Source organism: Mollisia scopiformis (assembly GCF_001500285.1).
Source record: "Mollisia scopiformis unplaced genomic scaffold LY89scaffold_26, whole genome shotgun sequence".
Lineage (NCBI taxonomy): Eukaryota > Fungi > Ascomycota > Leotiomycetes > Helotiales > Mollisiaceae > Mollisia > Mollisia scopiformis.
The window spans coordinates 484,791-494,852 of NW_017263606.1; the positions used below are offsets into that span (position 1 = coordinate 484,791).

Here is a 10,062-nt window from a genome sequence, read left to right on the forward strand (position 1 = left end):
TACCTGAGCTCCATTCCGGCTAGCTCCGACGAAGTTCGAGGTCTGCAAAAGCCCAGTTCATCAGCACAACAACCTCAATTGAATCTCCACCCACGCCATCGGCCTGAATAGTTCAAGATGAGTAGCGATGTATGCATATTCTCCAGCTACTGCACTGAAAGATCAATTGGCTAACCCACTCTGCGAACAGTTCCATGGATCGACTGGCATTACGCCGCCCAAGGGCCCAGCTTCTTATAGTACCTACAAGAGTCCTTATGGTCCTAAGTACGTCTACACCATTGAAGGAGAGATATTATAAGGGCGGATTGCCAATGCTTATACTGGGATGAGGGAAGGATGAAGGCTGATGGTGGCAGATACACTGTGAACGCGAACGTGGCTGGATGGACCTTTAAGAGCGCTTCGAGACTGTATGTCCTCCTCCGATGCTTCCCAGACTCGATATTCGAGTTCTATATACATCAAACTGGTTAAGTGTAGACGTTCTGGAGAATTAGAGGCTAACTGAAAGCAGTGGCATGACACTCGGTGCTTTCGGAGGTGTTGCCGGATTCTTTGCTCTCTACTTCTTCTCGGATGTACCAAAAGTACGAAAGGATATCTGGCAGGTATGTTACAACTGGGAGAGATGAGAAATGGTTGGAATATGTGCTGATTCGCAAACAGAAAGTACCCCTTATTGGACAGCACTTCGTGAAGGAAGTTCCTCCATCTGACAACGTACGTTTTGTTTCCATTAAGTCAAATCTTTTGAGGTGATAGCTGGTGGAGGAAATCATCATGGGTGGAAGTAATGCTTTGCAATTGTTCAAAAGCTAGAAAGTATTTGAGAGCATGGGAGCAAGTGTTGTCATACCTCGGAGCTACTGGCTATGCTCAAACATCAGCTGCCTTTCATTTACATGCAACGAATATTTAGCAACGTTATGTCAACACCTCAAAAATACTGACAGGTCATTTATAGCCATTCTAGACCACGACCGACCGAGGATAGTAGAGGAAGTGAGGGACAATTCTTGGCGGACACTAAAAGCCAAATATACTGTACAAAAGAAGACAGCGATCAATAGACCATTCATCCAACCTGCAATGTAGATTCCGAAATCACAGATCGTGACATTGTGCATGCTTAAATCGTCCAATCAATCAATCTTCTGCCAAGCTATTCTCGAAGTTTCCAAATTTGGTAATCGACAAGGCTGACAGCGAGGTTCCCTTTGTCACGGCACTTTCATCCAACAAACGATGAATTTGAGTCACACTAGGTCTGCAGCAGGCAAACATTACAATAAGTGGCATCTCTTAAGGCCTCTCCCTCATAGACTGATCTTACATATTCTTAAATATTTTTAACGCAGCCATATTGCCGATACGCCAAATCTGCCTATCGCCAGACAGCAAGGCTGAACATCACGTCTGATTTGCCCCACCTGTTCAGCCCACGACAACGAAGACCTTACCAACCAACGCACTCACTATACTATTTACAAGACCCATCATCTGCATGCTGTATTGCACCACGTTTCCCACTTCTGCGATAAGGTCTGTTCTGGCCACGAAAAGATAGGTAGGATACCGAACAAGGGCACGCACGCGATACGATAAGAGGCTGGTCATCTGCTGCCCCTCTGTCTGCCACAAATTCACAGCCGCAGCCGCATCACATTCGGTCACATTCTACTTGGGAGAGATAAGGCTTGGTCCGGTTGTGGGGACAAGCAAAATATATGCAAAGATGGTAAACGCAGAACTACCGCACGACCCTGCGAGGGCACTGGAGTTCAAGGAGAGAGGGAACAAGTCCTACCAAGCAGGAGACTATCTTGGTGCTGAGGCACTGTATACACAGGCGTGAGTATGTCTCTTCTTGTCTGTGCGGTTGGATGCGAACCAGGAGGACTGGTGGGCTGCCTACTGGTTGCCTAGCCTTGTGACTCTTGTCGTCAGCTCACTTTCAAAGTACCTTTGAGTCACTGTCATCTTGTACTTGCTTTCTTCCGTTCTTTTGCATGTGCTTCTCAGATTTGCAGAGTGGTACTGTGCAAGATACCTTTATGTTGTACTTCTTATTGTTGTTAAGCAACAAGGCTGACAATTCTCCTTGATCAGAATAAGCTACGACCCCACCAACCATCTTCTATACACCAACCGAGCCATGGCCCTCCTCAAACTTTCTCACTACGAATCTGTTATTGCCGACTCGTTGCATGCTCTCTCCCTCCATCCTCATAATATGAAAGCACATTTCCAACTCGCACAAGCTCAAATAGCTCTACATCAAGAGAAAGACGCTCTGGAATCGGCAAAGAAAGCATACGAACTTTGCATGGAAGAGGTAACGAATGGTGGGAAGGGGGCCACCTCTCTTGGACCCATCACAGAATTAGTCCATCAGTGTAGGAAAGAAGATTGGGAAGGCAGGGAACGACAGAGGATTAGAACTGAGGACAGCCTACTGGGTGAGCTAGTACGAGACCTTGAACAAAAGAGGGATGTAGAGCTGGAAAGGCTAGGTAGAGCCGGAGCAGGAGAAGTACAGATCAGTGAAGCTCACCAAGAGTTTGAAGCCAAGATTGAAAGTCTTAGAGGAGTTTTTGAGAAGGCTGGAATGGCTAAGAGGAGAAGAGTTCCTGATTGGGCCATTGATGATATTTCGTTTGCCGTCATGATGGATCCTGTGGTGGTAAGTCCCCACCATCTCTCTACTTCACATCATTCGTTCATTCGCTGATATATGCAACAGACCAAGACCGGGCAATCCTATGACCGCTCCTCCATCATGGAACACCTAAAACGATCACCCACGGACCCACTAACCAGAGAGCCTCTCCATCACACAGATCTCAGACCGAATCTAGCACTAAGAGTAGCCTGTGAAGAGTTCCTAGACGAGAACGGGTGGGCTGTTGATTGGTGAAAAGGGGAAAGTCACGATATTTAATGAGATGATGCATTGTCGGCGTTTGGGATTTTTCAGCAGGGGAATTGAGCTTGGGAGCGAGATTATGCATCTGGCATAGCGTGTTGATTCGTATAGCGTCTTGTTTATGGTATTGGGTTAGGATGGAATTCCCCAGGTAGAGAGAAGAGAGACGAATTGATTGAACCTCACTCATTGAAATTTCGGCTCTCTCACTCCTCTGCCTGTGGTAACCATATCTATTGTCTTGCTTTTGTATCTGTCTCGAGTGAAAGCCGCGTATCTTTTTGCTGGGGTGGGGAAATTGTAGGAATGCCATTGGTACTTCATGGTCTCACTGTTCACTAGCTCATAGAACTTGAGCCTCGTTGGCTCTAGATCGAGTCGTCTCCCACTCTGCTTTGCTTTTGCCTAGTCTTTCTTTTGAAGTTAAAACTCCAGCAATGCTGTTGTTCAGTCCGGTCTTGAAAGGTACCTCTTCTTGCACACAAATCACTCAAGCCTCAAAAGCACTGCTTTAAGCATTTCTCAAATTGCTGCACCTCGGCCATATCTTCAAATTCATTTCTGGCTCTATTTTCTTCAGAATGGGTCAGGGTCTCAAGGCTGAACAAGAGCCCTGACATAGGCTAGTGGTACTTCAATTGGTAGGAAATATAACATGTGCCTTAGTGTCAGAATCCTTGCTTTTTCTGAGCTTGCGTATAATTATTTGTCTCAAGAAACTCAAATTTTTGATCTGCTGTGCTGGTCGTCTAAGTGCTCCCACACATTATCAGTTGTCATTTCTAGCGAATAGGGAATCACTGACTCAGAAGCTCTATAAGAATTGCTCTATCTTTTTTGCCAAGTTACATTGGCGTTTAGGTGTTTGCTTTGAAGTGCCACAATGCCCCCACATGGCTTTACAATGAAACTTTTGATTTTTGTCTTAGGGATAAAAACAGTTGCTACGATCACATGTTCGTAGAAGGTAACTTAAATCAAGATGGGAAGAGTGTTTGTGGGTGATTGGTTTAGTGTTTTGTTATTGAAGGCGTGTGGTTGGGTTGTTGTTTGAGTTTAAGATGACTTGATTTTGAATAGTGTTCCTCTGAGTGTCTAACTAAGTAGAAGCAATAGTAAAAGGTAATCTTATGGGTTGCTGGGCTAGACGGTAAGGAAAGACTCGTTGCATCATTGAGGACGCATTCACCAGCAGATTGCTGGAGGTAGGATCAGACACTGATCAAGTGTCAACAAGGAAAACTTTACATGCAAGTTATACTTTCTCAACTATTGGTAAGAACTTCTTTGAAGCATACTTACAGAGTTTGAAATATCCTCTCTCACTAAGCTAGTCATTGCATTGCGAAAGTATTGCAAACAATGTGATATTTTTAAGTGTTGACAGTGCTTTTGGTGTTCTGTTTACATCGATCTAGAGGAGACATAAGCTTTTTGTATGATTAAAGCTGAGGTTCACTAGACCTATTATTACATTGGAAATAAGAGTGAACGACTAGCGGCTACTCGTGCTGTAGTGAATTTGTTCCTTCTTTCGGTTGTAGATCGATACTATTTAGACGCGTCTCCACTCCCGCTTCCAAACCTTCTCGACACAACGCGACAAGCATAACTTCAACGATCCTCAACCTTCACAAACCTTCAATTGTCTCGAACAAAGGAGATTTCCTTAAGGATCACTACTCTGAAATACTCTCTTTAAACATACCGAAATCATGAATCCACTCAACTTTCTTGCTTGCCTTGCGGCCTTCCTCACCTTCACGGTCCTCTCCACTGCCAATCCGTTGAACGTTCGTACCGGCGGCGTCCTCACTGTTGCCAAGGATGGTCCTCCTGCTGGTTATACATTTGGCAAGTTGACTTATCATACTGTGATCAATGGTTAAGAAGTCCAAGTTGAGGGTAACAGCCGTGCCGTATGATCAACGCAAATCTCAACCCCAAGCAAAGAGCTGACACTTCATCAGCACTGCCATGCCCAAGTCAAGGCTCAATACCCTGAGTTCCAGCTTCCCGTCCATAATGCCACCAAGTTCAATGAGCTTAAGGCCGCTGCAACAAAGGCCCATACCACTCTCGCTACTGCATCCGGTGTTGACCGTCGATCCCCTGTCTTCGGAGGTGATGGCGTGAGTTCAGTTTCGATTCACTAAAGAGAAACTTGAAAGCTGATAACATATAGTGGCACGCATACTGCAACCCAGTTCCAGGCCAACCTTGGCTCCTCGCCAACGAGATGAACCTCGATTACACTCTCTACTTCTGGCAAGGTGTTATCAGCGAGTACTACACCATCAATGGCATGACCTGTGCTCTGTGGGACTGCAACCTCGGAGCTGGATGGACAGTTTGCAACGGTGTAAGCATCAACTTCTTAATCAACCTCAAAATCTTCTTACTGACAAAAGGACAGGGCGGTGATACTCAAACACTCACTGAAGACTCGATGACCTACTATCCTTTCATCCTCATCAACAGCTGCGGAAGCTTTTTCAAGGACTTCAAGCCAGCCAATGGCGGACAAATCTTCTGGGAGTCTGCTAATCTCAATTACATTGCTGCTGGCAACTGGAATGGATGCTGGGGTGAAACTTTCATGTGAGAAGTATTGCAATGATAATAGGTATGCTCGCAATGGCGACGAAACTTTCGGTTTTGCTGCTGTTGTAGGGTTTAAACTTCATCATATGCTGTGTGCTACTTGCGATGGAACGCGAGATAATGGGGAGTGATAGAGCTTTGCGCTGAGAAGGAACTGGTCTAGGATTGCGTTGAACTTGCATCTGCGTTCTCGATGCCAATAAAGTAATGCTTTCCCGTGTATGATGCTCTTGTACTAGTGATGTGAATTTCCTCATCATCAAACTGACTTGTAAACCCGGAGAGAACCTGCCATTCTAGTTTGTATCGCTAACGATTAGAATTATTCTGAGCAGGTCAAACATCATTAGACTTCCAGAGATAGTGTAGACGCGGTCCTCAGAGGATGGTGCCTCGTGACTTGGTTTGCTGGTCAATTCATGCCACATCCTCGATTTCCTAGAAGGAACAGGTACAAAGTCAAATGTATGTCCAAAGGGGTATTGGACGAGAAACCAGACACACTGTTGTCTAATGAGTGGAGAAGCAAAATCGGGAAGAAGGAAATGTGAAGCAGGAGTCATAAATTCTTATCGAGTTGAAGTTTGCAGCGAGCGTTGAGGGACATGAACCATGCCATCAAGCTATCGGGAACTTTTATCTTACGATGATGTCTTTCATTCTTTGCCTATGACTCAGTAATCGAGTTGGAATGTCGTGTTCTGGCTATATTGCTGTGGTGTTTAATAACATCCACACCCTCATGTTCAAGCTGAGCTGTTTTGCGCAGAGGGAGCGAAGTTGCCAAGTCGGGACTGGAAGAGCAGCGTGACCTGTTGGCTGACGGGTGCGCTTGTTCAGATTCCGTCTACCGAGATAATGGTAAGCTCCGCCTTGAAAGAAGCCTATGACTTTGCATTGAAAGTATTGGGCTGGAGTTCCTTTTAAATAATGTCGTTGACTGTCATGGGCGCCTGGGTTTAGTCGTGAAGTCTTCCAACTTTGTCTTTCGTCCCCAATAGCAATGATGAAAGAACATTTTATAAAGCTCTGATTGATGGTATTATCGTACATCATCAATGTGGGCCCTTTGAGATGGGACCTTCTCTAGCTCCGTTCCATTTCCTACAAAAGAGAGGTCACTCCCTTCTCTCTTCTTCAACATCGCCTCAATCTCCGTCCCCAACTCCATCTCTTTCCTCCTCAGGCACCATCAATCATGGACCCCGATATCCTCGTAGCCTGGGCCGCTGCTCAAGCAGTCCGCGGTCCCAGCACAGCTTCCTCGGAAGGAACTTTCACCCTCTTCACGAAACTACCAACCGAGATGCAAGAAATGATTTGGGTGTATGCAGTCCCGTTTCCGGAAGTTCTGGAAGTACGGTTCAAGAAGATGAGTTGTGGGCAAGAGGGGGAGCATGAATGTAAGGGTGTGGTGGGGTTTGAGGTCCTTGATGATGAGTTAGCTATGATGATGATATGTATCCTTTCTATTATGACGGAGTTGGATTGGGAGATCTTGAGTTTTATATGCCTTATTTTTTGTGTTCTTCAACTTTCAATGACGGGTTTTGATGCGGAAATTGTGGCTCTCACATGTTTGGTTTTCATGTTTTTTCGGTTTGGACTACGGAGTTTGATTTAGAGCGTTTGATTACCATATGTCTAGTTTTAGCTCAACTAGGGTTTGGTCTAATACTTTGGATCGTCATGTATCTGGTTTTCAATTTCCTCAATTTTGAATGTCGGGTTCTGACCCAGAACTTTCGATTGCCGTTGTCTGGTTCCGGCTTCCTGCAACTTTCAATGCCGGTCTTGGACTCAGGACTTTTGACTTGCATATGTCTGGTTCTGGATGTCTTCAGCCTCAAATCATTTAGCTAATTCGATGGGAATACAGGCATGCAAACATTCCCGAGCCGTGGCCAAGACCATGCTCCCAAAGACTCTTCCCTCTGCCACGACCGGTGTCGAGATTCGATTCGACCCAGAGAAAACAGCAATCCGTATCACAAACATCGTCGGCATTACCGCCATGTTCTGGGACAAATTTTGCGAAAGTGGTCAAAATGAAAACTTCGGCTTAACATGGCTTTGCCCTAATTCATACCTTGGCCAGAACATCCAAAGACTAGTCGTGCACGAAAATCGTATGTGGCGAGGAGCTCCGAAGGATGATTGCTGGCTTGATTCTCAGTATGCATGGGTTCATACTTTTCGGCATATGTTCAAGGATGTTGAGGATATTATCTGTCTAATTGAGAAGGATGATCCTGAGTATACGTTCGACAAGGAAAGTTATGATGGAGAGTTCGATACCGATCCAGAGTCTTGCGATGAGGATGAAGACGATGAAGAGGAAGACTGCGATGAGAATGACGATAATGTGAAAGAGCGCGGAGTAGCTCAAGTCTCAGGCAAGGAAACCATGATTGCAGAGACCACCGGACGTCATCAGCCGATACAATCTACATCAAACGAAGAGGGAGGTAACTTGACACAAGCCCACAGCAACGAAGAAGTCGAAATCAGCGAGGAAACTGCTAGTCCTAGACGATGGCTGCACGTCGAGAGTTGGCATTCGGACGATGACAGAGTTGTTGATCTTGACCGCATCGAGAAACTGATCAACGACTTCTGGGCAAACGTCATCGACGATCTTCGAGATAAGCACAATGCCTTCAAAGAGATGAGAGGAATTGGGCAATCTCTTGCTAAGCAATCAAATCCACCGGCTCCGGGCTCTGCAAAGCTCGGTCTCAATGCAACTTCTGAAGTAATTGGGGCTGTTTCTACTTTAGACGGACTTGTCGGTTCTGGTGTAACTATCGAAGTTGATGCACAAGAATCTGGAGATGCTGAAGATGCAGCTGAAGAGCCTAGCTATCCTCGCGTAGTCCCCGTTATATTCTTCCACGAAGGCTCATACGATGATGGTCTATCGCTATTGTCTCTTCCCTTCCCCCCTGTCAGAAGTCGCTGTAACTTCGCCGATCTGTTCGGGGGACATGATTGCTAGTAATTCTAAAGACACAACAAAAGGATGTGTTCTAGTCCATACGTGAACACCTGCTATTTATGAACTAACCCCCCGCCATTCATGAATAGCGGGGTGTTTATGTATAGCACCCCCTATTTGTCAACTAGCCCTACCATTCACAAACTTTTAGAACTTTTTCAACTAGCCATAGCTAAACAGCGCCACTGATAAACAACTCGAGAATAAGGCCCTGGTCTCAGCACCTTCAGCACTTCAGCACTCCAGCACCTCAGCACCTCAGCACCTCAGTATTCTAAGACTTTTGCACTAGAGGAGGTGCAGGAGGTGCTAGAAGTGCTAGAAGTGCTAAAGTACTAGAGTGCTAAGCTCAGATCAGGGGCTTATTTCCGAGCGGTTTATGAATGGCGTTATTTAGCCATGGCTAGCTCGATATACTCTGATTGTTTATAAATAGCAGGGCTAGTTGATAAACAAGGGGTGCTATACGTAAACACCCCGCTATTTATGAATGGCACATGCCATTCGTGAATAGCGGGGGCCCCGTTCATAAACAGCAATTGTTGGCGTATGGACTAGAATAGATGCATGAGGTGTCTAGGGCTTGTGCGTTGATGAAAGATACGAAAGTGCATTCGTCACTTAGGACTCTGTAATTAAATGACCGATTCATACGCAAAAAGGAAAAGCATATCTTCATGTGAGTACCCTAGAAGCCATTCTAATGCCCATATCCGAGTGATGGTTTGCGCCTGCCAGACCAGTGCATATTTTCCAACCCACGCTTCGCCCAACATGATAAATAGTCCAGCTTGAGATTTTCAAATTCCACAACCATAAAGCCTTCCCATCGAGCATGTCAGAACCTTTATACTCTACCAAAACTATTCTACTATATAAAAGTTGTCATGTCTTCGAATTCGCTGAATCTCGCGAAAGCCCCTGAGCGATGGTCCGTGCGAGATCTGTTTGTGCCTTGAAATCAGAGGGTCAATCGAGTCAACGTTTTCCATGTTTGGCAGCCTTTTATTTGTAGAGAATTGAGCTGTTGTATATGCTAGACTATCGTAACATCATTGTTGCTTCTGATTCCTATTGCACGATGTACTATGAGCTAACCCATCTACGGCCAGTGTGAAGAGGACACCAAAGAGCGGCCCAACACTTAAAATCTTTCGAATCGTTCATGGAAATTCGATGCTAAAATTAATACGATTACAAGAATAGTATTAGAACTCTCTAATTGTGTCTTTGACCAATATCTTGAAACAATAGATTGTGTACAAGTCTCATGTGAAATTCACCGTATCCATACTCGTGGATGAATATACTCACCGATCGCCATCGCGGTGGGACATTGGTCCTACTTATCGCTGGCACATAGATAACATTGAGATGATCACGATTAACAAATACTGAGGCTCAGGCCAAGTACGGCTGATCATCTCTCCGTCTCCCTCTCCGTCTCCCTCTCTCTCCGTCTCCCTCTCTCTCCGTCTCCCTCTCTCTCCGTCTCCCTCTCTCTCCGTCTCCCTCTCTCTCCGTCTCCCTC

The 10,062-nt window shown here is 45.5% G+C and overlaps 3 protein-coding genes across 3 annotated transcripts; all 3 read left to right on the top strand.

The window, feature by feature from the left end:
• Nucleotides 1-117: 117 nt before the first annotated feature.
• Nucleotides 118-976, top strand: LY89DRAFT_740109 (uncharacterized protein; the record flags this gene model as incomplete). The annotated part of the gene is made up of 6 exons (XM_018220549.1): nucleotides 118-129; nucleotides 191-267; nucleotides 360-413; nucleotides 518-611; nucleotides 670-723; nucleotides 968-976. The coding sequence occupies 6 exons, from the start codon at nucleotides 118-120 to the stop codon at nucleotides 974-976; spliced, it is 300 nt and encodes a 99-aa protein (XP_018064748.1).
• Nucleotides 977-4,644: 3,668 nt separating this feature from the next.
• Nucleotides 4,645-5,534, top strand: LY89DRAFT_740111 (uncharacterized protein; the record flags this gene model as incomplete). Its single annotated transcript, XM_018220550.1, has 4 exons — nucleotides 4,645-4,803; nucleotides 4,900-5,061; nucleotides 5,115-5,291; nucleotides 5,346-5,534. The coding sequence occupies 4 exons, from the start codon at nucleotides 4,645-4,647 to the stop codon at nucleotides 5,532-5,534; spliced, it is 687 nt and encodes a 228-aa protein (XP_018064749.1).
• A 1,197-nt stretch (nucleotides 5,535-6,731) lies between these two features.
• LY89DRAFT_675235 (uncharacterized protein) lies at nucleotides 6,732-8,531 on the top strand (the record flags this gene model as incomplete). Its single annotated transcript, XM_018213494.1, has 2 exons — nucleotides 6,732-6,936; nucleotides 7,393-8,531. The coding sequence occupies 2 exons, from the start codon at nucleotides 6,732-6,734 to the stop codon at nucleotides 8,529-8,531; spliced, it is 1,344 nt and encodes a 447-aa protein (XP_018064750.1).
• Between the last annotated feature and the right edge of the window lie 1,531 nt (nucleotides 8,532-10,062).